The 27,790-nt window shown below is 62.0% G+C and overlaps 1 protein-coding gene and 1 long non-coding RNA gene across 6 annotated transcripts; one reads left to right on the top strand and one right to left on the bottom strand.

Moving 5' to 3' along the window:
• The first annotated feature begins 3,298 nt into the window (after window positions 1-3,298).
• RFC2 (replication factor C subunit 2) lies at window positions 3,299-16,336 on the top strand. 2 transcript variants are annotated; one of them, XM_008249083.5, is made up of 11 exons: window positions 3,299-3,414; window positions 6,166-6,235; window positions 6,949-6,990; window positions 7,155-7,261; window positions 9,651-9,752; window positions 10,826-10,926; window positions 11,386-11,543; window positions 11,652-11,717; window positions 12,666-12,746; window positions 13,905-14,018; window positions 16,039-16,336. In XM_008249083.5, exons 1-11 carry the CDS (start codon window positions 3,326-3,328, stop codon window positions 16,147-16,149), a joined length of 1,041 nt encoding a protein of 346 aa, XP_008247305.4. In that variant the 5' UTR covers window positions 3,299-3,325; the 3' UTR covers window positions 16,150-16,336. The 2 variants fall into 2 exon arrangements, with proteins under 2 accessions (XP_008247305.4, XP_089176844.1); XM_089320718.1 differs by lacking the exons at window positions 6,949-6,990; window positions 7,155-7,261.
• On the bottom strand, window positions 15,488-26,840 carry LOC103345298 (linker for activation of T-cells family member 2). 4 transcript variants are annotated; one of them, XR_016225651.1, is made up of 13 exons: window positions 26,684-26,838; window positions 24,090-24,206; window positions 23,693-23,732; window positions 22,939-22,982; window positions 22,712-22,772; window positions 22,466-22,503; window positions 22,176-22,211; window positions 22,060-22,090; window positions 21,666-21,721; window positions 21,298-21,360; window positions 20,867-20,935; window positions 20,521-20,632; window positions 15,488-15,541 (listed from the first exon to the last, which is right to left on the bottom strand). It is a non-coding gene; the product is annotated as a linker for activation of T-cells family member 2 (long non-coding RNA). The 4 variants fall into 4 exon arrangements; XR_016225650.1 differs by lacking the exon at window positions 26,684-26,838 and adding an exon at window positions 25,839-26,082; XR_007915419.3 differs by lacking the exon at window positions 15,488-15,541 and adding an exon at window positions 17,272-18,511 and having other exon boundaries at window positions 26,684-26,840.
• Window positions 26,841-27,790: the final 950 nt, after the last annotated feature.

Raw genomic sequence — 27,790 nt, forward strand, 5'->3', positions numbered from 1 at the left:
TTTCAAATAAATAAATCTTTTTTTAAAAAATGAGACTTCCCCAAGCCTGGCGGGGGGTGGGGGAGCACCTGGCTCCTGAGTGCCGCGTTCAAGTTCCGGTTCCTCCACTACTTCAGATCAAGCTTCCTGCTAAGCGCCCCAGATGATGGCTCAAGTACTCGGGTCCCTGCTACCCACATGGGAGACCCCACATGGAGTTCTAGGCTCTTGCCTGGCCCAGCCCTGGCTGTTGTGAGCATTTGGAAGATCTCTGTCTCTGTACCTTTCAAATAAAATCATTTCTAAGGAGGCCTCTGGTAGAGTGGAATGATTGGAGAAGAACCACGGGAGGAGAGAGAACAGTCAGCCGTTCTGTTTACGGGAAGCGTTCAGCTCCTGAGCTGTGTTCTATGGATGTGGTGGGATGCACTTGGCAGGGAAGGAGGGCAGACTGGCACCACGTGGGAGCATTCCCAAGGAAAAGCCGGAAGGAGCCATTCCCAGAGAAGCATGTACAAGGATCCGTGAGTGGCAATTTTAAAAACTGACAACCCTGGGCGGTGTTGTGGCGTCCTGGGGGAAGCCTGAGACGCCCGCATCACCTATGAACGCCGGTTATGTCCCGGCTCCGCTACTTCCGATCCAGCTCCCTGCTAAGGGAAAGCAGCAGAGGGTGGTCCAAGTTCTTGGGCCCTTGCCACTGCCGTGGGCGACCCGGATGAAGCTCCCGGCTTCGGCCCTGGGCATTGTGGCCATCTGGAAAGTGGGCCAGCAGATGGAAAATCTCTCTCTTCTTCCTCTCTCTGCAATTCTTTCAAATAAATACTTTTTAAAAAAGTTATAAGACAGTTTCAAGGGAAAGAAACATCAGCATTTCACCACCACCCCCAAATCGTATGAAAGGGGAAGAGAAAGGTGCCGAGGGTAGACCTTGGTAATTATGATCATTCAAACAAACGGCTCCAGAGCCCGGGTCGCGAGAGGCGTCTGCACAGCTGACACCCAGGAAGGCGACCGTGCCCCCTGCATGGAGGACCCCTCCAACCGGGCTGGCTGACTGGCGTGAGCAGCTGGCCGGTGCCGACTGAGTGCCTAGTAGCTGCAAGGAAGAAACCTGGGAGCAGGGGGCCTCCCCAGGGCATTTCCACAGAGGCCAGGCTTTCCTGGGTGGGGGAGGGGCTGGAAACGAAGCTAAAAAGAGAGACCAATGCAAATTCTGGAGCCCACACTTATTTGAATAACTAATTAGCTGCCCTGGGGATCAAGCTGCTGCCCTGATGTGGGGGCGGGAAGGAGGGGGACATCCAGCGGGGAACCCCAGCTGCTCCGCTTCTGATCCAGCTTCCTGCTAGTGTTGCCTGGGAAGGCAGCGGAAGACGGCCCACGTGCTCAGGACCGTGCGGGTCATGCGGGAGACCCGGATGCAGCTCCTGGTTCCCGGCTTCAGCCTGGCTGTTGCAGCCACTAGGGAAAGGAACCAGCACATGCAAGCGTGCGCTCTATGCCACAGCACCGGCCCCAATTTTTAAGGTGCTTATTTGGGGGGCCAGCGCTGTGGCATAGTAGGTTAAGTTGCCACCTGTGGTGCCAGCATCCCATATGGTTACTAGTTCAAGTCCTGACTGCTCCACTTCCGATCCAGCTCCCTGCTATGGCCTGGGAAAGCAGTGGAAGATGGCCCAAGTCCTTGGGCCCTTGCACCCACGTGGGAGACCCGGAAGATCCTGACTTCTGACTTTGGTCTGGCCCAGGCCTGGCCGTTGTGGCCATTTGGGGAGTGAACTAGCAGATGGAAGATCTCTCTATATATATAACTCTGCCTTTCAAATAAATAAAAATAAATCTTTTTTTAAAGGTTTCTTTTTTGAAAGGCACACTTAGAGAGAGAGGGAGAAACAGAGCTTCAATCACTGGTTCACTCCCCAAATGGCCCCAACAGCCAGCACTTTGCCAGACCAAAGCCAGGAACTCCATCCAGGACTTCCGAGTGGGTGGCAGTGGCCCAAGTACTTGAATTTGTTGATGTACCCTCACATGAAGATTTTCACCAATGATAAAAACATTCAGCCCAGCAGGTGAGATGCCTCCTGCCATCAGACGACCTGGTGATGATCCCAGGCTCTGGCTCCTGACCCGGCTTCCTGAAGATGTGCACCCTGGGAGGCAGTGGAAGGCTCAGGTCATTGGTTGCCTGGACTGAGTTCTTGGCTCCTGTCCTGGGGGCACTTGGGGAACACACCATTGGATGAGAGCTCTTTGTCTCTCTCTCTGCCTGTCAAATACACTGAGAGAGAGAGAGAGAGAGAGAGAGAGGTCTTCCATCTGCTGGTTCACTCCCCAATTGTCCAAAACGGCTGGAGCTGCGCCAATCCTAAGCCAGGAGCCAGGAGCTCCCTCCGGGTCTCCCGCACAGGTGCAGGGGCCCAAGGACCTGGGCCATCTTCTGCTACCTTCCCAGGCCACAGCAGAGAGCTGGATCGGAAGTGGAGCAGCCGGGACTAGAACCGGCGCCCATATGGGATGCCGGCACTGCAGGCAGTGGTTTACCCGCTACGCCACAGTGCCGGCCCCCTACATCTGTTTTTTTTTTTTTTTAATTTTTTTTAATACTAAAACATAAAAATAAAGACAGAGGAAGAAAGGGAAGATGGGAGAAACAGACACGGCGCCCTCGTGGGGAGCAACCCAGTTCCTCAAGGCTGACCCAAGCTGTTCAGGACATGGGCAGGTGGAGAGAGCCAGGCCCTGGCTCCGCCCTGGGGGCAGAAGAGAAAGAAGCCCCCCCCCCCACGATGCAATAGGAGGAGGATTTTATGCAAATTCCCCAGTCCAGACCCCCAGGCCCTTCCTAGGCCTGTAAAACCCCACTGCTAGGAGCAGCCTCCGCGGGCACAAGGCGCAGCGCAGATCCTGGTGGATTTCAGTCTTTATTCTGGATTTTTAACGGCGATGATGCATTCGGGCCACGGGAGGAACATTAGAAATGCAACCCGCAACAACGCTCCAAGCATCCATTTTTCAGGATGAAAACCCTCCGACGGAGAGACGGCTTGCGTCTCCTCCCCGGCCAAACCCGGGGCGGCGCGGGGGACGAGAGCATCCCCTGGACGCCCTGCCCGGTCGGGTCCAGCGCCTAGCTCGGACGCCAGCTCCAGCGCACCAACCGCGGCCTCTAGCGACGGACAGCGGCCCGGGCCAAAGCCGGAGCACTCTGCGCAGGCGCAGAAAGGGGGCGCGCGCTCGCGACTTCCACTCCCGCCCGGCGTTCCCTGCGGCCAGGGGGCGGGGCCTGCGTGATGGCGTCATGGGGCGGGGCCTCGGGGCGGCGGGAAGCGGACGCGAGAGTATGGAGGTGCAGGAGAATGGTGCGGTCCAGGACGCTGCGCCTGTCGCCAGCAAGGCGTCCAGCAGCGCCGGCCACTACGAGCTGCCGTGGTGAGGGGCCCAGGCCGTAGATCGGACATGAGGGCGAGGAACCGGGGGGCGGCGAGGGCCTGTTTGGGGGGACCCCAAGGGGGAGCAGGCGGCTCCGGGGCGGCGTCGAAAATCGGCCTCTATTTCGTTCTACACTTTAATGTGGTTGCCAATTCTCAATGACCCGTGTGGTTTGTATATATTTTTATTATATTCTGTTGGCCTGTAGTGCAGTTAACAGTAGATGTGCTGTGCATTCGATGAGAGGTAGGGCCCCGTGAAGATCTGGTACTTGAGCAAAAAGGCCCCAAATCAAGGAGCAAGCCTTGTGGCTTCGTGGAGGAGGCGGTTTCGGGCAGGGGGCAGGCGTGCAAAGGCTCGGAAGAGAACACTTGTCTTGTTCAAAACCCAGCTCAGGGGCCGGCATTGCGGCGGAGTGGTTAAGCCGCCGCCAGCCCCGGCTGCTCCACTTCGGATCCGGCTCCCCGCTAACGCGCCTGGAAAAGCAGTGGAGGATGATGGCCCGAGTGCCTGGGCCCCTGCACCCATGTAGGAAATCCTGGCTCCGGCCTGGCCCAGCCCTGGGCTGCTGGCGGCCATCCGGGGAGTGAACCAGCAGATGGAAGATCTCTCTCTCTCCCCCTCTATAACTCTGCCTTTCAAATAAATAAAGTAAATCTAAGAAACAAAAACAGTTCAGTTCCTGCTGTTCCCAGCCCCTGCTTTATCCTCTCCCTGGGCTCTTGGTTTGTAAGAGGCATGTCACAGGGGCTGACGCTGTGGTATAGTGGGTAAAGCTGCCGCCTGCAGTGCCAAAATCCTATATGGGCGCCGGTTCTGGTCCTGGCTGCTCCACTTCCGATCCAGCTCTCTGCTATGGCCTGGGAAAGCAGCAGAAGATGGCCCAAGTCTTTGGGCCCCTGCACCCACCTGGGAGACCTGGAAGAAGCTCCTGGCTCCTGCATTTGGATCAACCCAGCTCTGGCCATTGTGGCCATCTGGGGAGTGAACCAGCAAATGGAAGACTTCTCTCTCTGTCTCTCTCTAACTCTGCCTTACAAATAAATAAAATAAATCTTTTTTTTTTAAAGGCATTTCACAAAGTTCCCAGAAAGGTGGAATGAAAGAGAAGTTTATGCTGATGCAAAAAAAATTTTTGAAATCCATGCCATCTTTTCACAATATTTTAGGGGGAAAAGCCTTTTCTAAAAATTTATTTGGAAAGCAGAGAGACAGAGATCTCCCATCAAATAATTCACTCCCCAAATGGCCACAACGGCCAGGCCTGGGCCAGCGCTGAAGCCAGGAGCCTGGAGCTCCATCCGGGTCTCCCAGGTGGGTGCAGGGGCTGAAGCACGAGGCCCATCCTCCACTGCCTTCCCAGGCGCATGAGCAGGGAGCTGGACTGGAAGCGGAGCAGCCGGGTCTGGAACGGGATGTCTGTTGCAGGTGGCAGCTTAGTCCCCTGGGCCACAGTGCTGGCCCCTTCACAGTCCCCTTTGAGGCCCCCGTGGAGGGGGTTTGCGGAGCTGACTCCCTGCCAGAGGGAAGGCCATTTAGAGCGAGAGTCAGGAGATGCTAGCTCTGTCTTTGCTTTCTTGAAATCTGCAGCTCCTTACACAGTGCCGGCATTGAGAAGAGGCTAAATACAAAGAAAAGAAAAAAAAAAAAAGTAGGAACAAGCATGTTCTGTTTGCTGGCCTTGGAGGAGGGCTGCGTCTGCTTCCTGCAGTGTGCGACAAGCCAGCTTTGTTGCCCGCCTGTTTTGTCTTTCTGGAGCAGAGCCAGTCCCTGTACAGGGTGCAAGCAGAGGGCAGAGGGCAGAGGAGGTGCCGATGGCCAGGTCCTCAGAGCTGGAGAAAGCCATGTTCTCCCCCCAGCACGGCCCCTCTGCCACCCCTGGCCAGGCCTGTGGTTTCTGGCTCGCCAGTCCTGCCGTGTGCTTGGCACGCATACAGCTGTGGAAACTGGCAGGCGAGCGGCCTGGCACACCCACATCTGGCTCGCCAGATGCCGTCGGTGCCGAGTGTGCCCAGTGTCTGCTGTGACGGGCAGGCCGTGTTCCCCACAGTGTCCCGTCGCTCCCGATGGCCACTTCCAGCCCGTCTCCAGAGACCACAGGTGTTTCTCTGCTGCCCAGGCACTTCCATCCAAACGCCGACTCCTCGGCCTCTTTCTGTCGACTCTGTAAAATCCTCCGGCGAAACTCTGGGCTCGTCCGTTCGTGCTTCCATTCACTGGTTCACTCCCCAGATCACAGCTAGAGCTGGATCAGGAGCTTCTTCCAGGTCTCCCATGTGGGTGCAGGAGCCCAAGCACTTGGGCCATCTTCTACTGCTTTCCCAGGAGCATTAACAGGGAGCTGGATTGGAAGTGGAGCAGCCGGGACTCGAACCGGCGCCCACCTGGGATGCCAGCACTGCAGGCGGAGGCTTAACCTATGCCACAGCACCGGCCCCCCATGCTTTCTTTATTTGGAAGGCAGAGACCTTCCATTTGCTAGGAATGCTAGCAACAGCCAGGGCTGGGCTAGGCCAAAGCCGAGAGCCCGGAACTCTGTCCAGGTCTCACATGGGTGGCAGGGAGCACTCAAGCCATCACCTGCTACCTTCCTAGAGCGCATATTAACAGGGAGCCGCATCAGAAGCAGAGGCAGGACTCGAGCCGGACACCGCCCGTGTGGGATGTGGGTGACCGCACCCCCGGCCACCCCTGGTGGTCGCGGGCAGTGGGAAGAGCGCCATGTCCTCACGTGTGTGCACTGTTTTACAGGGTGGAGAAGTACAGGCCGGTGAAGCTGAATGAAATTGTGGGGAATGAAGACACGGTGAGCAGGCTGGAGGTGAGTGCCTTGAAGACCCCTGTGCTGTCCCCGTTGTGGCCTCGCCAAGCTGGAGGCGTTTGGAGGAAGACAACCATGGTGGGGGTGTCGGGAACCAGGAACTCAGCACATGGGAGACCGGGAGCCCTGGCCGCTGAAACCAGCAGCTTGCAGCACTGACTTTGTTTTGTTTTGAGGTTTATTTATTTGAAAGGCAGAGTGGCAGAACTCTCACATCCACTGGTTCACTCCCCACATGGCTCAACGGCCGGGGCTGAGCCAGGCTGAAGCCAGGAGCCGGTAGCCTCGTCCAGGTCTCCCACATGGATGCAGGGGCCCAAGGACCTGGGCCATCTTCTGCTTCTTTCCCAGGCCATAGCAGAGAGCTGGATCGGAAGTGGAGCAGCCAGGACTCGAACCAGTGCCCATACGGGACACCGGCACTGCAGGCGGTGGCTTTACCCACCGCGCCGGAGCACCTGCCCCTATACCCCAAATGCCCACCATAGCCGGGGTGGGGCCATGCTGAGCACAGGGGCCAGGCAGTCCATGGGGGTCTCCCACATGGGTGGCAGAGACCTAGGGACCACTGCTTCCCAGGGTGTCCACCGGCAGGAAGCTGGAGGTGGGACAGAGGGCCAGGCACTCCACTGTGGGCCGTGAGCGTCCCGGGCAGCGTCTTCCCCACGGTGCTGGTGCTGGCCCCGGTGTGACTCACACCTCCTCCCCGCCAGGTCTTTGCCCGAGAAGGGAACGTGCCCAACATCATAATTGCTGTGAGTATCAGGCCGGGTTTCACTTCCTGCCCCGGGCTCTCCCCCGCTGCCTCCTCTCGCTGGGGTTGGTGGGGTGGCCTGTGGGGTGGTGCGTGCCGACGCCAGGGCTGTGCTGAGCTCCTTGTGGTGCCGGCAAGCACTTACCGGAGCTCCCACTCCCCCAGGGCCCCCCGGGAACGGGCAAAACGACCAGCATCCTGTGTTTGGCCCGAGCGCTGCTGGGCCCGGCCCTTAAGGATGCTGTTCTGGAGCTCAATGCCTCGAATGACAGGTGCGTGTGGGCGGGGCTGGAGGGCAGCAGGTGCTTCGGCTGTGAGTTGTGGAGGCGGCTGTGTTCACTGCTGCGCCTGGGCTGCCTCTGCCCCCTCCTCTCACCCCGGGGGCGGGGCTGAGAGCCACTCAGAGGCACTTGTCTTAGGGTTTACTTTGGGTTTTCAGTGGCACCTTTACATAATTATTAATTGCAGTCAAATCCACACAAACTTTTAAATTGTAACCATTTTTAAATTAAATTTTTTTTAATTTATTTGAAAGCGAGAGTTCTCCAACCCACTGGTTTATTCCCCAAATGGCCACAACAGCCAGGGCTGGGCCAGGCTGAAGCCAGGAGCCAGGAGCTTCTTCCAGGTCTCCCACGCGGGTGCAGGAGCCCAAGGAGTTGGGCCACCTTCTGCTGCTTTCTCAGGCCATAGCAGAGAGCTGGATCGGAAGTGGAGCAGCCGAGTCTGGAACCAGCGCCCATATAGGATGCCGGTGCTGCAGGTGGCAGCTTAACCTGCCACACCGTAACGCCAGCCTGCACATAAATCTTTAAACCCTTTTTTCAGGTCTTTTGGGTATATACCCTGAAGTACGACTGCTGGACCCTAGTAATTCTAAGTCTGATTTTTTAAAAAAATGTAATTATTTATTTATTTGAAAGTCAGAATTAGAGAGACAAAGAAGGAAAAAGAGAGAGGGAGAGAGGTCTTCCATCCACTGGTTGGCTGAACGTGTCACAGCAACTGCGAATGGGCCAGGCAGGAGGCAAGAGCTGCATCTGGATCGCCCGTGTGGGTACAGGGGCCTGAGCACTTGGGCCATCCTCTGCTACTTTCCCAGGTGACCCAGCAGGGAGCTGCATCAGAAGTGGAGCAGCTGGGACTCGAACCAGTGCGCGTATGGGATGCTGGCGCTGTAGGTGGCAGATTAACCTGCTGCGACAGCACCAGCCCCTTTTAAAAAATAGATTTACTTATCTGAAAGGCTGAATGACAGAGAAGGGAGAGATCTGTCCAGTGGTTTACTCCTCAAATGGCCACAACAGTCAGAGCTGGGCCAGACCAAAGCCAGGAGCCAGGAGCTCCCTCCAGGCCACCCACGTGGGCAACAGGAACTCAAGTATTTGAGTTGTCACCTGCCGGCAGCCAGGCCAGCAGCAGGGAGCTGGTCGAGCAGAGCAGCTAAGGCTGTAACCAGCCTCTGATGTGGGATGGGGGCGTGCCAATGGCAACTTAACCTGCGGGGGGCCACCACGCCCTCCCCTGCACCTGGTGGTTCTGGGTAAGTGCTGCACTGGTTTCCACGTCGGCTGTCCGCCTGTTCCATTCCCACAGACAGGCACAGGGGCTCACAGGTCTCCACAGCCTCCCCAGCGCTTGGCCCTCCGTGGCCGTGTTCTAGGGGATAGGCGTCCGAATGGTGGGAGGCGCTGGTTTGCCTCCGGGGTGGGGGTGGGGGGGAGAGGGCCAGGGACTGGGGGCTCGCGGGCCGCATGCAGCTGGTCCCAGAGGACCTGGCTGTGGCTCTCTGGTGTCTTCCTGCTGTGGGAGACGTGTGCGTCCCTGAGCGGGGCGGGGTCCTGGGAATGTCCCCGCACATCCCCTGTCACGCCGGGAGCCTTCGGGCTGTCCCTGTGTGAAGAATGGTTCCAGGAGTCAGGTACAGGTACATGCTAGCCGAGCGTGACCTCCCGCTCTTGTTAAGGTTTATTTCACGATTTGAAAGGCAGAGCGACAGATCTTCCGAACTTTGGTCAGTCCCCAAATGGCCACAATGGCTGGGGCTGGGCCAGGCGGAAGCCGGGATCTTGGGACTCCGTTCAGGTCTCCCAATTGAGTGGCTGGGGCCCGAGTACCTGGCCGTTATCCACTACTTTCCAAGGCACATTATCAGGGAGCTGGATCGGGGCGGAGCCTGTGGGACTGGGGCCAGCGTTCTAGTATGGGTAAAAAGTATTGATTTAGTTTGAAACACATGTCCCCTTGCTGGTTCATCCCCAGATGCCTGCAACAGTCCAGACTTCTCCTGGCCAAAGCCAGCAGCCCAGTCTGGGTGTCCCTCATGGGTGGCAGGGACCCAAGGACTCTTAGCAAAGCGAGACATTCAGTTCTTATCACAAGAGAGCGTGGGACGAAGTCCTTCCTGGTGGGTGACGGACTAGGTGGAGACAGATGTATTTTTTCATCTTGGAAATTCACTGTTCACTCCCGAATTGAGCAGGTTCGCCTCGGATGATGGCCTGCGGAGCCCGTAGCCTGCCGTCTCGGCCCTGTGCTCTGCGTCCCCCGCAGGAGGGTCTAGAACGCTGCTCTCGCCCACTGCCCGGACACGCAGCTCCGAGGTCGCGTGGAGGTGACAGTGGCAGTGGCAGTGAGCCCGGCCCCGACATGTCGTTTCAGGGGCATTGACGTCGTGAGGAATAAAATCAAGATGTTCGCCCAGCAGAAGGTCACCCTCCCCAAGGGCCGGCACAAGATAATCATCCTGGATGAGGCCGACAGGTAGAGCCGCACCACGAGCCGTCGACCTGGGCTCTGACTCCCGACTCAGACCTCTCCTGGGGCGGGGCGGGTGGGCGGGGACTCGCCCAGCTCAGCTCGCAGGGCAGCAGGCGCGAGCTGCCGCCCGGCCTGCAGTGGACAGCTCGGGCAGCGTGCTGGACCGTCTTAACCACTTTAAAATACACAGCCCAGTGGCCTCTGAGTGCATCCTCTGAATGTCCACTGTGATGGTGTACAGCCACCACTAACACAGATGCAGAGACCGTGAGTGAGCGGTTGGAAATGCGGCAGTCATTGAAGACAGGGTGGGACATACGAGCTTGCGTTACTCCTGTGTGTTTTTACGTCGTGGAGATGATAATGCGATTCTCATGTCCTGGTTTTTCATAGTTCTATTCCACAGTAAGGGCACACGTCAGCCATCTTCATGTGCCCTTGTGGTGCATTGTGGATTAGCCTATCAGCTGACACTGATAGATGGAACACGGACGTGTTCATTTAGGACGTGCCGGGCGCTCTGCTCAATGCTGTACGTGTTCTGACTTTATTGATTTATCACAGCAACGCTCTGGAATGATCGCCATCTCAGATGGTAGCACTGAGGCCCCAGGAATTGGCCTGAGGTCCCAGCTAACGGGTGGACCACGGACCTCTGTGTTTTTTGTTTTGTTTTTAAACTTATTTATTTAGTTATTTGAAAGGCATTGTTAAAGAGAGGCAAAGGCAGAGAGAGAGAGAGAGAGGTCTTCCATCCTGTGGTTTACTCCCCACATGGTCACAATGGCCAGAGCTGAGGCAATCCGAAGCCAGGAGCCAGGAGCTTTTTCCAAGTCTCCCACATGTGTGCAGGGGCCCAAGGACTCGGGCCATCTTCCACTGCTTCCAGGCCATAGCAGGGAGCTGGATCGGAAGTGGAGCAGCCGGGACTAGAACCGGCGCCCATATGGGATGCGGCAGCTTTACCCGCTGTGCCAAGATGCTGGCCCCGGGGCCTTCATTTTAATAACCATGTGATGCCCATGTCCGTCCCCTGGGTTGCACATGCAAGGCCCTGCCCGTGTCTCTCTCCTCAGCATGACGGACGGGGCCCAGCAGGCCTTGAGGAGGACCATGGAGATCTACTCCAAGACGACTCGCTTCGCTCTGGCATGCAACGCTTCGGACAAAATCATAGGTGCGGTGAGCCCGGGGCCCAGCAGTGGCTGGGCCAAGCTCGGTGTAACCAGCTGCATAAAATGTAGAGTTTCTGTTTGTTTCTTTTTTTGTTTTGAAAATTTATTTATTTGAAAGGCAGAGGGGACGGATGAAAACCTAGGACAGTCAGTGTGGCAGCCACAGAGAGGGAGGCGCTGTTGGCTCTAACACACTGGAGGCCAGGCGTGGGTGTCAGACCCCCCCTCCCCCTCCCAGGGCCCTGCCATATTCCCACCACCCCAGGGGTCCGAGGGCACTGCCTGGACCTGCTGCGACACGGTGTGCCTGCCCAGGGCTGTGCTGGGCTGTGCCGGCTGAGGCCTCTGGTCCACGGCTTGTGGGTGGGCATTGCAGCTCGCCCCGCTGTGCTGAGCCCCTGCCCAGCAGTGGCGCAGCCTGGGGACTCGGCGGCTCAGGGCCCCCGCCCCGTGTCGCGCAGAGCCCATCCAGTCGCGGTGCGCCGTCCTGCGCTACACCAAGCTCACGGACGCACAGATTCTCGCCAGGCTGCTGAACGTCATCGAGAAGGAGCAGGTGCCACACACGGACGACGGCCTGGAGGCCATCATCTTCACGGCGCAGGGCGACATGCGGCAGGTGCAGGCAGGGCGGGTGGGGTGGGGCCAGCGGGCTGGGGCAGCGCAAGGCGGCCGGGAGCTCACGCGACCGTGTTTGCCAACCCCCACCCCCACCCCCCCGCCTCAGGCGCTGAACAACCTGCAGTCCACCTTCTCGGGGTTCGGTTTCATCAACAGCGAGAACGTGTTCAAGGTACCAGGGCTGATTGGCGGTCTGCGCACACAGAAGGGGCAGGTGCTCCACCTCCGTGGGGGTGGGGGTGCTGGGCCTCCCACCCGCCTGCTCTGCTACCGCCTTTACCTGCACGGGGAGGTTGGAGGGCCAGGCACGTGGCCCTGCCCTGCCATGTTCCCGTGCCTGGCTTTGTGGGCGAGGGCGGCCCATGCACCCCCTCTCCCCCCCAGCAGCCTCTGACCCCACACACCCGGCCTCTTCTGCACGCCCCACTTGCTGTTCCCACCCCTCCAGGGCGGGCGGCAGTGCCCAGGTGGGGGACAAGGTTCTCTCTGCCCCACACCAGCGCTATGGGGAAGGTTCTGGAAGCTGGCTGCCCAGGGCCGTGTGCAGCCCAGTTTCCCCTCACCTGGGGAGGAAGCTGGGTGGGGTTGCCCGAGCTCTCCCTGGGTGGCGGGTGGCGGGAGCCTGGGAGAAGCCTGCCCAGCCCCTGTCTTGGATGTGTGTGCACGCGTGCTTAGGAAGGGACACACGTGGGGCCCCACGGTGACGGGCAGGGTCCCACGTCATCCTGGGGCAGGCACCCACCCAGGGAGGGCAGGCGAGGGTGCTGCCTGGAGATGCTGGGGGAGGGGCCGGGCCAACGGTGCAGCCGGGGCGGAAGCAAGGCCCATGGGGGCGCTGGCGGGCAGTGGCTCTGGCCGAGGGGAGCTTCCCCGTGGGAGAGGTGGGCCCGCACGGGCTCCCCGTTCCTTCGTGGGTCTGAGCGCTGTAAGACGGTTCCCTGGGGCCTCACAGCTGCCCCCCACCCCGCGCGTGCCTGCTGCGTTGTTCACCTCTCGTGGCTGTGGCGTTGGAAGCAGCTCTCTCTGCGACTTCTCAGAGGTCAGAGGGAGAGTCCCACGCCTCAGGCGCTTTGCTCCCGCGGCCGCGCCCAGCCTGGTGTCTCCCTCATGTCTCGGCCAGGTCTGCGACGAGCCCCACCCCCTGCTGGTCAAGGAGATGATCCAGCACTGTGTGAATGCCAACATCGACGAAGCCTACAAGGTGCCCGCCCCCTGGAGCTGCGCGCGCTCCCCCCCCCACCCCCCACCCACCCCCCCCGCTCCAGATCCACCTGGGCCGGAGCTGTTGTATCTTACTTGAAGGGCACAGAGAGGTCGTCCATCCACTGGCTCACTCCCCCAATGCCTGCAGCAGCCAGGGCCGGGCCGGGCCAGGCCAGGCTGGAGCCCAGACCTCAGTCGGGGTCTCCATGTGCGTGGCAGGGACCCAGGCATGCAAGCCATCACCCGCCGCCTCCCCGGGTGCCCGTTAGCAGGAAGCTGGATTGGAAACGGAGGAGCCGGGACTCGAACCAGGCACTCTGAGGTGGATGCAGGCCGCGCGCCCACCCCCGAATCACACTGCCTGATTGCCGCAGGCCTGCGAGGGACAGCCGTGGCTTCCCACTGCACTTCTGTCCTCTGCAAGGGAGACTTGGCCCCCAGAAAAGCCCTGCCCCCGCCCCGCTTCCGGAGAAGCCGGCCTCTTGGGACCCCACTGTCCCCAGGCGGCCGTAAGGGGCAGGCCCAGGAGGGAGCGCCTGGCCCGCAAGCAGGTCCCAGTGGCCTCTGTCACTTGGGAGGCGGAGGTGTGAGTGGGGCCCGTGCTCATCACGGTTTCCCTACCTCGCTCCCAACAAACCCAGCTGGAGGTCACCTGGGTTTAGGGCAGGGCCTGAGCCAGCGTGAGACCGGAGTGCGAGAGAGGGAGACTGAGGCAGAGAGCCAGGCCCAAGTAGGACGGAAGGAAGCCCTCAGGGTCAGGGACGCCACGTCCTGCTCCCTGGACTTGCCCCACTGTCAAAGCGAGGGCAGGAAGGGAGGAGGCGATAGCCGCCCCCTCCAGGCTTTGCCTGGGACCAGGCTTGCAGGGGCACGTGGTGACCGGCAGCAGGCGGGCTGTCCCTGCACAGGCTCAGACATTGGGCAGGCGTGGGAGGGGTCAGCCTGGAGTACATTTGCAATACATTGGGGGGGGGTCATGTCAACCCCCCCCCCGGGGGGGATCTGGAGGGTGTGGCCCACAGGGGTCCTTGGCTCCCCGGTGATTGCCTGGGGTGAGCCCAGCACTCTCTGCAGGGTGGCTGACAGACGTGGCTCTGCCCCCGGGCCCTGTGGTTCCAAGCGCTCCGCACCCTCACCACCGTGTCCTCTTGGCCAGATTCTCGCGCACCTGTGGCACCTGGGCTACTCCCCAGAAGACATCATTGGCAACATTTTCCGGGTGTGTAAAACCTTCCAGATGGCGGAGTACTTGAAGCTGGAGTTTATCAAGGTCAGTGAGGGGGGAGGGGAGGATCGCGCACCTGCAGGGGCTCACAGGCCTGGCGCCAGCCCGTGCACCCAGGGCAGGGGAGGCCCCACCCACTTCCGCACTGCAGCCTGGGCTCCCTTTGTTGAAAGTTCTGTTATGTATTTGTAAATATAATTTAGTATTGTGTTTCATTTGAAAGGCAGAGAGACACACACACACACACACATCTCCCATCTGGCTCCCTCCTCAGATGCACACCACAGCCGGGGCTGGACCAGGCCAAAACCAGGAGCCAGGGGCTCAGCCTGGGTCTCCCGTGTGGCAGGGGTCCAAGTACTTGGGCTCCCAGGTTGCAGGGCAGCAGGAAGCTGGATCGGAAGCCGAGCTGGCACTTGAACCCAGGCACTGAGAGATGGGACGTGGGCTTCACAGTGGCCTAGCTGTCGTGCCAAGTGTGCCTGCTCCAGTTTCCGATCCGGGGACAGACTTTGCCAGAATGTCAGAGAAATGGAATTGTGCAGGTTCTGTCTCCTCTCGCGTAGCTTAATGCCCCTTAGGCAGTGCGGGTGGTCACCAGGGGCAGTGGCTCCGTCTTTTTTCCTGGCTGAGTAGTATTCCATGCTGGGCGTGCATTGCAGTTTACCGGCTCACCAGGTCCAGGGCAGTTGGGCCTCCAGACTTGAGAGGCTGCGAATAACGCAACCGTGAACATTTGCGTACGTGAATCAGCTCAAGCGTGAGCGGAACTTTCCGGGTCTGCTGGGTGAATTCCTAGCAGTGAGGTTGCTTAGTCAAATGGGACGTGTAGACTAAACTTCGCGAGAACTTGCCAAACTGATTTTCCAAGCGGCTGTCGGCGCGTTTTGCAATCCTGCCGGCGCAGTGAGCGTTCGAGGTGCTCCACTCCCGGCCAGCTCGGGGAGGGCTCGGCTGGGTTTTCCAAGCCCTCGTCGGAGGTGGGGAATGGTGTCTCATCCTGCCTGTAACTTGCCTGTCCCTGGTCGCCCACGGTTTTTTGGTTTTTTTTTTGTTTTTAGTTTTATTTATTTTATGTGAAAGGCAGAGTTCACTCCCCAAGTGGCTGTAGCAGCCAGGGCTGGGCCAGGCCAAAGCCAGGAGCCTGGGACTGCATCCGGGTCTCCCACGTGGATGGCAGGGGCCCAAGCACTTGAGCCATCATCTGCTGCCTCCCAGGGTGTCCATGAGCAGGGAGCTGGACTGGAAGCCGAGCTGGGCCCTGAACCCAGGCACTGTGGTATGGGACGTAGCAGCCCAACCCAGTGCACCGCCGTGCCTGCCCTAACCCAGCCGTTTTTAAATTGAGTTCTCTTCCTGTTACTGAATGTTGAGAACTCTTTATATATGCTGGATACAAGTCCTTCATCAGTTATGTGTTAGAGAGTTCCTTCCAGCCTGGCTTGCTTGCCTTTTTTTTCTTTCTTAGCATTTTCTTAACAGCAGCTTTCAAAGAAATACTAACATTGCTTTAGGAGAGAAATTGAACTTCAGTCAAGTGTGCTGCATCGTATCTCAGCATTCCTGCCCTAGGTGGAATTTGAGTTCATGTTAGATCTTTTTTTTTTTTTTTTTTTTTTTTTGACAGGCAGAGCTAGACAGTGAGAGAGACAGAGAGAAAGGTCTTCCTTCCATTGGTTCACCCCCCAAATGGCCGCTACGGCTGGTGTGCTGCACCGATCCAAAGCCAGGAGCCAGATGCTTCTCCTGGTCTCCCATGCGGGTGCAGGGCCCAAGCACCTGGGCCATCCTCCACTGCACTCCCGGGCCACAGCAGAGAGCTGGCCTGGAAGAGGGGCAACCGGGACAGAATCCAGCGCCCCGACCAGGACTAGAACCTGGTGTGCCGGCGCCACAGGCAGAGGATTAGCCTAGTGAGCCACGACACTGACCCATGTTAGATCTTTTTGAGCAAACCATTAGTTCAGATTAAAAAAAAAAAAAAAAAAACAAACAAACAAACAAAAAAAAACCAAGAACAGATCCCTGCCCTGCTAACCAGGCTTCCGCGGGGCTTGTTTTTCAGGAAATCGGATACACGCACATGAAAGTCGCAGAAGGCGTGAACTCTCTGCTGCAGATGGCGGGGCTGCTGGCCAGGCTGTGCCAGAAGACAATGGCCCCGGTGGCCAGTTAGAGCCGAGAGCCCCTGCGTGCTGTGTGATTGGCCCGGAGTCCCTGTCCCTGCAGTGGGGGAGCCACGGCCCTGGGGGAGGAGGCACCACCGTGGACAGGAGACCCCCAGGGTGTGTGTGTGTGTGTGTGTGTGTGTGTGTAGGCACGTGCCCTCCCAGTTAATAAAGCCCCACCGTGTGTGTCAGCAAGGTGGTGAGGCCTGCCTCTTGTCTCTGTGAGCCCTGGCACCGCGCAGGTAGCCAAGGCAATGCGGCTGATGGTCTGCACAAGCCTGCCCAGTGTTTCTCGAAGCCTGGAGGGACTGGTCGCAGGGAGAGGCCGGTCAGGACAGACTTCTTGGAACAGCTGGGACGGGCACTTCCAGGAGCTCCTGCCGAGGGCCACTGGCACCAGCCACATTGTCACCCTTCCCGCGTGGTCACCAGGGCTCCTTGCTTTAGAATTCCCCAACGATTGTTGTTGTAGTAAAAGATTGCTTTATTTGAAAGGCACAGTGGCAGAGAGAGATGGTTCGTCTGCCGGGTTCACTCCCCAAATAGCTGCAACAGCCAAGGCTGGACCAAGCCGCAGCCAGGAGCCTGGAACTCCATCCGGGTCTCCCACGTGGCCGCAGGGGCCCAAGCACTTGGGCCATCTTCTGCTGCTTCCCCAGGCCATCAGCAGGGAGCTGGACTGGAGGCAGAGCTGGACTCAGACCTGCGCCCTGATACTGGCTGCTGGGTCACCGGCGGTGGCTTAACCTGCTGCACCACAGCACCACCCCTCCCTAGCGCCTTTTAAGCTCTTGTCTGAGCCCTGGGAGCAGGGAGGCAGGACCTGTGGGCCGTCCTATGACCGGTTGCCCAGGCTATAGGGGCATCCCCATGGCTCCCAGGGGACTGTTTGGGTTAGGGCCTCAGAGGGGGCAGACAGAAGCTGCAAGGTGTATGATGCGGGCCTGCTCACCCCTGGGTGCTGTCCCCATGACCCCTGGGAGGTGCAGGTGAGGAGCACCAGGCCCGGGCAGGCGTGGGGTTCCCATTGCTGCGGCAGCCGATGCAGGGCTCCTCTCTGGAGGTGACTGGAGACCCCTGAGCCTCCCCCCCGCCACACCCCTGCTCGGGCCCGAGTCATGCTAGATGCCTTTTTCTTTTTTAGTGTTCCTGTTTTATTTGAAAGGCCGAGTGACAGATCTTCCACCAGTGGTTCCCTCCCCAAATGGCCACAACAACCAGGGCGGGGGCCAGGCCAAAGCCAGGTGCCAAGGATCCATTTCCCACACGGGTAGCAGGGACCGGTACTTGGGTCACCATCGGATGCGGGCTCCGGGGTGGCTTAGCCGGCTGTGCCATGACACCGGCCCCGTGGTGGAGGCTCCTATCTCCGTGTGAGCTGAGGTGTCAGGCCTGGAGTGACAGGTGGCCAGCACTCGGCTTCTAGGCGCGTCTTCGGATGGATTTCATAGAGAAGGGATCTGTGGCACCGCTTAGGGAAGAGGGCTGGGCTCCGGGCACAAGCTCCTGCCCGCAGCACAGCCCCGGCCGCAAACCTTGACCCTGATCTCTCGCAGGGTTTCTGGCGGAAGCAGGGCAACACCACTGCCACTGTCAGGTCAGGCTGCGGTTGGTGATGCTCGGAGGCTTTGTCCCCTGCCTGGTATTTCCACCGCGAGGCTCCACCCTCCCCACCACACAGGCACGCTACAGCCGCCTCTGCTCAGCTGTGGCCAGCTGTGTGATTGGCCCGGAAGTCCCTGTCCCTGAAATGGGGAAGCCACAGCCCCCTGGTGGAGGAGACACCACGGTGGACAGGAGACCCCCAGGGTGTATGTGTGTGTGTGTGTGTGTGTTTGCCCGCCTCTTGTCTTTGCGAGCCCTGGCACCCCACAAGTAGCCAAGGCGATGCGGTTGATGGCCTGCACAAGCCTAGACTTCCACTATGGCAGAGGGAAGCTGGGTGCCCCTCATGCACATGGAGGGGCCGGGCTGGTAATGCTTCGTGAGACAGATCACCCTGAAATGCAGAATACTGAGTACACGTCTGCCTGTATAAATAACTGAGCTTAAGAACCATGGGGAGGAAAACCCAGCCACCAACAGGAGGAAGGGGTTTGGGAGCCAAGGCTGGGGAGGGGCGGGACACAGGGCCCAGTGTGTATGGTGTCAGACATAGGCAGAGGTGGGGGGCAGTGCGCCCTAAGTTCTGGGAGGGCCCCAGCGTCACAGGGTCTGGGTTCTCTCTGTACCAGGCGCCCGCCTCGCCTCGCCCCGGGGGTGGCTCCAATCAGGGTGGAGGTTCCACGTGCACCTGCCCGTTCCCATCTCAGATGTGGCCATGGCGGGGGCCCGAAGGTCTGTGCTTTCCTGGGCTCCGGCCCCGGGCTCCTGCGGCACAGAGGAAGAGTTCCTTATGAAGGCAACATTGGCCTTGACGGATCCTTCCTGGGGGAACCTGAGCAGCTGGTTTGGGGCCAGCATTCAGCTGCCTCCCTGTGCTCCGGCTGCAAACCAGAGCCATAATCCAGACACTTCCGCTTTGCCTTTGAAAAGCTGCCTGAGCTGGGCGGGCGCCTGACCTGGCATGAGGGCACTGGTTAGGACGCCCGCCTCCCACACAGCAGGGCACCTGGGTTCCAGCCTCCTGCCTCCAGCTGCCCGCTGGTGCACACCCAAGGAACGCTTGGGTCCCTGCCACCCACATCGGGGACCTGGGTCCTGGCTCCCAGCAGCGCTGGTGCAGACATTTGGGGAATAGATTGGTGGGGAGGGGCTTGCCCCATCTCTGCATCTCAAATAAGTGGTTCATTAAAAAGAAACACTCTGTGCAGCAGTCAAGACCCTGCCTGGTGGGGCCGGCATTGCAGCGTAGTGGCTAAAGCCCTGGCCTGCAGCACCGGCATCCCACGTGGGCACCAGTTCGAGTCCCGGCTGCTCCACTTCCGATCCAGCTCCCTGTTAATGCAGCGGAAGATGGCCCAAATGCTTGGGCCCCTGCCACCTACGAGGGAGACCTGGAAGGAGCTCCTGGCTCTGAGCTGTTGAGGCCATTTGGGGAGTGAGTGAACCTATAGATAAAAGCTCTCTTGCTCTCGGCGCGCTCTCTCTCTCTCTCCCTGGCTCTGCCTTTCAAATAAAATGCAAATTTAAATTTAAAAAGGTGGAGCCTTGGCAATTAATCCGCGCCTAGGTGACTGAGAACACACAGACAGCCTGAGATCCAGGCAAACGGTCGTCACCCCGACCATCGGGAATGACGATTGTGCGTGTTCACTGCAGCTGCACCGACCACAGGCCAACGCCTCCGACCACAGGGGCCACGGCAGCATTCAGTGCTGTGCTCAGCACATGGCCAAGTTCAAGTTCCCCTTTTCAGCAATGTCTGGAAAAGCCCGCAGGCACGGAGGACAGCTTGCAAGCTGCCCGCCCTGCGGCTTCCACCACCATCACGACCCACTCTGGGCTTAGAGAGCAGCTGGTGCCGGGGTCCTCCCGGGCTTCGCGGTGCTAGCCCGCATCCCGCAGGCAGCAGGGGTAAGAAGCCTCGAATCCACAGCAGGACTCCAGCAGGCCCGCCCACCTGGCCCCCCTGCCTGTGGGGTTGCCCCCACCTGGGGCTCCGTGCAGTGCCCTCTGCCTGGCTGCCCTTCCCCCCGAGATGGCGGAGAAAGGGAGCTCCATAAAGGCCTCCCCTTGCCCTCGCCCCTCGCCCCCTCCCCCACCACGGGACCCATCGGCAGCGAAACCCCCTGCCCGCCGCCTCGCCTGTCACATCTCTCTGTTTCCTGTCCTGCCCGTGTGTGAGTTCTAAGGAGCCAGAGACTTTCAGGGCCCTGACGCCGGCCCCAGCCCTAGCAAGTGCCCAGTGAATGCTGGTGTCCACTGGGTGCCAGGCCGTGGCCGTGGCCTGGGCAGCCACGCCTGACTGTCCCCTCTTCTGCTTGCTTTAAGTGCAACCTTAAGATGGGTGGATGTGTGAGCCCGGAGCACCAGACTGGCCTGCAGCCGGGGGGCTCCCCAGTGCCTGTGACCGCCATTGTCACAGCACGGTCCCCTCCCAGCCCCCCTGGCCTGTCTGTCCCCAGCCCGCCCTGGCTTCCTGCAGGTCCACTGCATCCCATCACAGGCAGCGAAGCGAGCACTCGGATTCTGGGAGCTTCTGCCACTTGCCCAAGTCTCACCCCAGAATTCCCCAGCTGCAGGGTCCCCCAGCCCACAGGCTGGTGATGGGGTGGCTGGAGAAGATCCCCCCCTTCTGAGAAGCAGTCTCCCACCCACACCCTGCCGAGCGCCCATGGGTGCTGCCCCCCGGGCTCCCATCATGGTCCCTCCAAAGGGCTCTCTGCCCCCTCTTGCACGGGGGGCTCGGTCCAGAGCAGCTGGAGCAGGCGCTGTACCTTCCTCCCGGGCTCGCCTAGGCTCTGGGTGCCGCGGCGTCCTGGTTCACGTAGTCTGGTTCCCCGCTGTCCTCGTCGGGACTCCCCACCGAGAGGGGAGCCGCTGCTTGCTCTGGGGAGCAGCGGGCAGACGGGAGGTCAGTGCCCCCTCCCCAGGGCCCACAGGAAATAGCCACGCGGGGTGGGAGCGGGCTGCGGTGTTCCTGTCCCGTATCTGGAGTTTGCCTATGCCACGAAACCCGGCGCCTGCCCTGGCGGGGGAGCCCCGGCAGAGGTCACGCTGCGCTGGCGGGAGGGGCGCCCAGATCCCGCCCAGCACCCAGGCCGGCCCCTCCCAGCCACGTACCCATGAACCTCCGGGACTCCTGCCACTGGTGGATGGACGCCGAGTTCTGATAGTCCTCTGAGTCCTCGCCTGCAAGAAGGCCACGCGGGCGGGGCTGGAGGCGGGGCCTGGCCGGGTTTCAGGACCAGCGCGGGGCGGGGCTGGAGGCGGGGCCTGGCCGGGTCTCAGGGCCGGCGGGGGCGGAGCTGCAGGCGGGGCCTGGCCGGGTCTCGGGGCCAGCGGGGCGGGGAGGGGAGGGGGTCGGGGAGGGGAGGGGGTCGGGGCGGGGAGCGGGCAGGGAGAGATGCCCTGGGCTCCTTCCCCCTGGGAAGCTGATGGGGCTCCTCCCAGGACACCTGGGCCGTGGGGACCTTGGGTTTTACGCGTGTAGCTGAGCCCGGCCCAGCTCGCGGGCCCGGGGCCGGGGTGGGGTGGGGCAGAGGCGCGCTCACCTGACTCAGGCGTCCTCTGCTTGCAGATGAGCACGTTCTCGTAGGAACCGGCGTCGTCGTCCTCTGCCCGAGAGAGAGGCGGGGTAGGCCGGGCTGGGGGCGGGGCCTGGCTCCTCCTCCTCCCGTTGCTCTGCGCCCCTGGCCCTCGGCACCCCCGGACCGTGAGGACAGGGTCCCGGCCCCCCAACCTGGTCCTGCCTGCCGCTCCGCCCAAACCACCCAGTGCTGCAGGCGCACCCAGTCCTGTGCCCTGCACCCTCCCGGGGCCCGCAGCGCAGCCCCTGCGACCCTCCCCGGTGTCACCCGCTCCCTGTCCACCCTCCCCGGTGTCGCCTGCTCCCTGTCCACCCTCCCCGGCGTCGCCTCACCTTCCTGGGGCCGCGGGAGCTGCCCCCAGTTGCAATAGTCGGCGGTAATGGGGCGTCTGGCCAGGAAAACACAGCTCAGGCTGCCGGGCAGGCCTGCGCCGGGGCTCCGAGAGACCAGGGCTGCCCCGTGGGGGCCCCCTGGGTTCTCCCCTCCCACTTCCGCCCTCTTCACTTCCCTGGACCCCTGAGCCACCCTAGGGCCGTGCCTCCTTGCTGGGTGACCGAAGGGGACAGCTCTCCCCGGGCACCCCTGTAACTGGGCTGTCACAGGTGGCGCAGGTGGGGTCTCCCCCCTCCAGGGCCTCTCCCCCAGAGCAGGGCGGGACTGCGGTCCAGGGTGGGAAGGGGAGTGGTGGGGGCGGGGAGGGGGCCCCCGGGGGAGAAGGGCACTCACAGGGATACGGCCTCTGACTCTGCTCTGCCCTCTGCAGGAGGAGGTGGGAGTTAGGCTGAGACCCTGGGCCCTGGGCCCTACAGCAGGCCCCAGCCCCCCCGCCGCAGCCCACCTACCTTTGCTCGAGTCCTGGTACCTGGGGGACGCAGGTTCTGGAAGAAAAGCCCGGCTCACCACTCCCCTCTCCCCACCCCTCTGGCAACCCCAGAACCAGCCCAGGTGTTTCCAACACGCACCCACCTGTTGGGTGCTCTGGGGCCCCTCTGCAGGGGGTGTGTCTGTGCGTGTGCGAGAGCCGCCCACAGCCGCAGCTCACACCTCCCCAGGCCCCCAGGCCTCCCCTGCTCTGCACCTGCCCCAGCCCCACCCCAGCCAGGCTGGCCCGGCCCTGCCCCGTGTCACTCACCCTCAAGGCTGGGCGAGAACTCCAGTAGCTTGTCTTTCCTGCAGGGTGGGGGCATGGGGGCTGAAGTGGGGAGGGGGCCGTGGAAGAGGGGTCCCGGCTGCAGCTCCACAGCCCCCTGGTGGGCCCCTAAGTTCAGCCTGGGGCCTGGCCGGGGAGTGGAGGCTGGGCCTGGGCTCAGGGTCCCCTTCCGCTTTGCTTCCTGTTGGGCACCTAAGATGGTGACGGGGGCGGGGGGCTCCGTCCTACCTTGTGGACACCTGGTCAGGGCCCGTGTCCCCCGGGGTCCTGGCCCATACCGGCCTGACCACTGCAAAGCCAAGGGCAGGAGTCAGTGGCGGTGGAGGGTAGGGGGAGCCAGCCCAGCAGCATGGCCCACCCAGGGCCTCAGGCTTGGTGGGGAGGGGAGACAGAGGGTACTTTGGTGGGGACCCAGCCAGCCCCGAGCCAGGCCCTCTGGCCCTCCAGGCACTCACAGGAATAGGTTCGGGCCACGGCAAAGCTCTGCGCGGTCTCTTGCCTGCAAACACATGGGGCTGTGCTGAGCCAGGGCCTGGCCACCCGCAGCCCGGGACACAGGGGACAGGGACAGGGAGGTGGCTGAGGGGACAGGGTGACCATGAGGAGGGGCTGCTGCCTGCGGCCTCACACCCCGTGCCCTGATGCCCGCCCCCGTTCCCTGGGCCACTCCCCCACCCCCCAGACCCTCCCCTGACCACAGGACCTGAGAGGGGTCCTCTGGTCCCTGGAGATCAGCAGGGAGGTGGGGGCATCTGTGGGCTGGGCTGGAGCCCTGAGATTCTGGGGGGCCTGAGGGTGGAGGTGGCGGCTCGGGGACCCAGCCGTGATGGGGTTGGGGGTGATTCCAGCCCAGGGGCTGTCCCCTCCCTCCACCTGCCCCGCCCCATCCCCACTCCCACCCAGGGAGTGTTTGCATCCTGCTTTGTGCCAGGGTCCCTGTGCCCTCCCTCCCCTGGTGGGCACCCCAGAGGTCAGAGGTCAAGGACACAGGAGCCTGGACCCACAGGGACGCCCTTGGGCAAGGGGGCAGGGGGAGAGAGGCTGGTCCCACACAGCCCAGGCGTCCCCTGTCTCCAAGAGCCCTCATTGACCCAAGGCTGGCCAGGGCAGGACCTGGGTGAGCTCCCTCTGGCCCTCCCCCAGTGCTGGGAACCCTGTAGAGCACGGTGACGGGGAGGTGCGGATGAAGGGGACACCGAGGCGACTCACAGACTCCTCTGCTGGTAGATTTTCTCCAGCCTCTTGGGCTCTGCAAGAACAGGTCTGGGTCAGCAGGTGTCCTGGGGCCCACCTCGGCTCCCCTCTCCCCTCTGCAGGTCTCAGGCAGGACCTGGGGGCCCAAGTGCCCCGTGGTCACGGCCCCTCCCCCACCGCCATGTTGCAAGGTAGAAGCCACAGGCAGTCCTGCCCCCCAGTCCCTGCTCCCAGCCCCAGACGCCACACTGAAGCCCGCAAAACCGAAGCCCCCTCCCCATGGGCCAGACCCACTCTCCTTGGGGACAGCCACACTCCACCCCTCCAAACAGGCTGCTGGAACCACAGCCCGGGAGGCCTCAGGGCACAGGTTGCCGTGGCTCCGTCCATCCCACCCCAGGCCCCGCGTTACCTGAGTGGGAGCAGCGCACACACAGGCCGGCCGCCATCCCCAGCAGCAGCAGTAGCAGCAGGGCCGCCCCCAGGCACAGCAGCTCGGTCTGGCTGCTCATGTTCCCCACCTGGAACACTGCAGGGGGAGGGGGCCGTGAGCAGGGGCCACCCCTGCCCCACTGCAGCCCATCCCCACAGGGCCTTAGGGCTGCTGCCTTCTCTCCCTGCTCCTGGAACCTGCCCGATCCAGCACCCCACAGGCCCGGGGCCATCATCATGCTTGGCCCCCGGCTGCCAATCCTCCAACCTCTCTGGGCTTGGCCAATCCCAGGGTCGTCCCGGGAGGCCGCCGCATCTCACCCTGGAGCTGTGAGTCAGTGGGAACAAGTGAGTCCCGGCCCCGTGACTGGCATGCCCCGCACCAGCCAGGATGGCGCCCAGCAGGGCGCAGCTCTCCCCCGACCTGGCCTGGCCCCGCCCCCTGCCACCCCTGTCCCTGCTGTGGGCCGTGTCTGTCTTCCACTGCTGGGAGCCCCTGGTCTTGGAGGGTGGTCTCCTGGGCCAAACGCTGCCTGTGCCCCAGAGCCTCAGTGGTCTCATCTGTGAAATGGGCCTCTGCCCAGTGCTGCACTGGTGGGAGGGCCAGGTGTTGGGGGCAGCGGTGAGGATCCCATGTCAGGGTGCCTTGGTGCCGGTTCCAGCTCGGCTCCTGATTGGCCAGTGGGAGGCAGCTGGATGGCTCAAGCGGTGGGGTGCCCGCCCAATCACGTGGGAGACTTGGACTGGATTTACAGCTCCTGGCTTGGCCTGGCCCAGCCCCAGCCGTTGCGGCCATCTGGGGAGTGAACCAGCAGTTGGAAGACCCTCTGTGTCCCCCTCCCTCTCCGTGTAACTCTGCCTTCCAAATAACTAAACAAAAAGCCCACAGACCTTGGGCTGCACACACACCCACGACACGCGACAGCCCCAGCCCGGCCCCGTCTGCTTGAGACGCGTGACTGTGCCGTTGGCCTCGCGTTGGCGGCCCCGGGGGCCCGGCGGCTAATCTGGCTGCCTTGCTGGGGCAGGGCCGCTTCCTGGTGCCCTGGGACGGGCAGAACCCGCCCAGCGCTGGGGCAGTTCCTCCCACTTCTGTGAGGCAGGGGGAGCGGGGACAGTCACCCCGCGGGTTTGTCACGTGAGGCCAGTGCTGAGATCCTCTGGCTGGCCCTGGGGTTTGCAGAGCAGGTGCAAATGCACGGTTCGCCTCCCCTGCCAGGTCCCACGCCGGTGCCCCGATGGCTTCCCAGCCCACTGAGGCAGCAAAGGCGGCTCAGAGAGGTGCATGTTGCGCCCAGGGTCACACAGCGAGCAAGGCACAGAGCTGAAGATCAGACCATGACAGGCGACCCCAAACGCCAGGCTCCTTCACCCCCTTTTTATGTGGAGTTTAAAAACTACATGCAGTATTTTAAAGAGAGAGGCTAGCTTGGGCCTGGCGCTGGCTGTGGTACAGCAGGGTAAAGCCGCCGTCTGCAGTGCCGGCATCCACTATGAGTGTGGGTTCGAGTCCCGGCTGCTACACTTCCTATCCAGCTCTCTGCTAATGCGCCTGGGAAAGCAGCCAATTGCCTGGGGCCCTGCACCCATGTGGGAGACCCGGATGAAGCTCCTGGCTTCAGCCTGACCCAGCCTTTCTCTCTGTCTCTCTCCCTTCCTCCAACATCTACCTTTCAAATAAAGAAATCGAGAGAGAGAGAGAGAGAGAGAGAATCTTAAGGACACTCACACGCTTGATCTATCTCTTCGGAGTCTCTCCCTCTCTGTTTCTCGGCCGCGGAGCAGGGTGGGGGTGGCGGGAGAGGGGGTGGCCCAGTGGCCCTGAGCGGGCCCCAGGGGGCAGGCAGGGCGAGGTGGGGCGGGGCCAGAGGCCGCCACCGAGGGGAGGCTCTGCAGGCCGAAATAGCACAACGGGAAGTGGGCAGTTTTCTTATGAAAAAGGTTTGCACAAGGCCCATGTGGGAGCGCCCTTGGGCGACCGGAGCCCCCCGCCCCAGGAGGACCCTTGGGGACCGTTCTGTCTCATCTGCTGCAGTTGGGGACACTGAGACTGAGGGGGGCAGAGGGAGGGAGGCCGCCCCGGCTTGGAGTCCTGGGCGCTGCCCTGGGGGCCCGAGCTCCAGCTCTGATGGTCTCGGGCCTCCCCTAGGCTGGCGGCGGTGCTGTGAGGGCCAGGGAAGGTGGAGGGCGGCACGGGGGGCCTGGACCCCCCGGGCCTGGGTGGGAGGACAGATGAGGGGGAGAAGCAGGGGCCAGTGAGGGCCACCTGTCCACAGACACCCCCCCGGGCCCCCCGCCCCAGCCAGCACCAGGGACGGCTCCTTCCACCCGGCCTGGGCCCACGCTGGGGAGGTCGAGAGACCCATTTTACAGATGAAAAAAGTGAGGCTCCAGGCAGGCCCTGGGCGGCTGCTGGCCTGGGCTCCCACCCGCCCCTCACGGATCTCAGGCAAGGGGAGGGTGAGGCTGGGATCTTCCCAGGGCTGAGGATGGAGCCCCTCCCTGGCCGCCCCAGCCACCAGCTGCTCCTGTGGGGTCTGCTGGGGGCTCTGGGCACCCCTGGGGAAGGCTCACCTGAGACTCAGGGGCTGCTCTCCGCGGCCGGCGCATCCCGAGCCCACGCACCTGCCCTGGGGGTCGCCAGCACCGCGCACACACACACACTAGCAGGCAGCGGACGAGGAGATGTGGCAGCTTCCTGTTCCCCCTCACACATCCGCCGCACTGCCGGACAGGCTCGGGGACGAACAGGGGGTGACAGAGAGCCGCGGGGGCGGGGACAGGCGCGCAGGGACCAGAGAGACACGGCCGCCACACACACACACACACACACACACACACACACACACACACACCCTGACATGGTGACACACACAGAGGCGGGCAGGGGAGGCACAGACGGGGCTGGCACTGTGGCGCGGCAGGTTAGGCTGCTGCCTGTGACGCTGGCACCCCACCTCTGAGCACCAGTTCGAGTCCCAGCTGCTCCATTTGCGATCCAGCTCCCTGCTCGTGCACCTGGGAGGCAGGGCCGGCTCAAGTGCTTGGGCCCCTGCCCCTCATGTGGGGGCCCCGGATGGAATTCTGCCACCTGGCTTTGCCCTGGGTCTTGGGGGCATCTGGGGAGTGAAGAGACACACACAGAGGACACGGGGCACAGGTGAACAGGGACAGAGATGCCCCAGGGACTGGTAAGGAGATGGACGGAGGGGCCGACAGCCAGGGGCGCTAGCGGCGACAGCAAGAGCCCCCGCCTGGGAGCTGGGGCCCTTCCCCACCCGGCACAGGTGAGACTCCTGGAGGGGAGGGACAGCGAGGACAGCACAGGGCACAGGACACTGGCCCGCACCTGCCCAGCGGCGGCCCCACCAGGTGTACAGCGTGGCTGGGATCACCTCCCCCCTCCCTTGCACCCTCCGGGGTGACCCCGGAGCTCCGGAAGCCCTGGCAACCCGGGAGAGGCCGGCCGCTGCAGGTCCAGGAAACCACAGGGAGGGGCCGGTGCACAGGGCCCTAGCTCCTGACCCGAGACCGTGGGTCTGGGGGTGGCAGACGCTGCCCGGGAAGCCAGGAGAGCAGGGCTCCGTGTGTTCCAGGAGCCAGGACCCCTCAGGCCTGGGATCTGCCCTTAGGGACCCCCATCTCGACCCTAGCTCAGGGCTGGGCTCAGCCTTTGTCCCC

Source organism: Oryctolagus cuniculus, chromosome 19 (assembly GCF_051225735.1).
Source record: "Oryctolagus cuniculus isolate XC-2025 breed Fujian yellow rabbit chromosome 19, ASM5122573v1, whole genome shotgun sequence".
Lineage (NCBI taxonomy): Eukaryota > Metazoa > Chordata > Mammalia > Lagomorpha > Leporidae > Oryctolagus > Oryctolagus cuniculus.

Coding starts and splice junctions, on each gene's coding strand:
- RFC2 (XM_008249083.5), top strand. CDS start 3,326: ATGGAGGTGCAGGAGAATGGTGCGGTCCAGGACGCTGCGCCTGTCGCC. Junction 6,236..6,948: donor ACACGGTGAGCAGGCTGGAG/GTGAGTGCCTTG, acceptor CCTCCCCGCCAG/GTCTTTGCCCGAGAAGGGAA. Junction 11,718..12,665: donor ACAGCGAGAACGTGTTCAAG/GTACCAGGGCTG, acceptor TGTCTCGGCCAG/GTCTGCGACGAGCCCCACCC.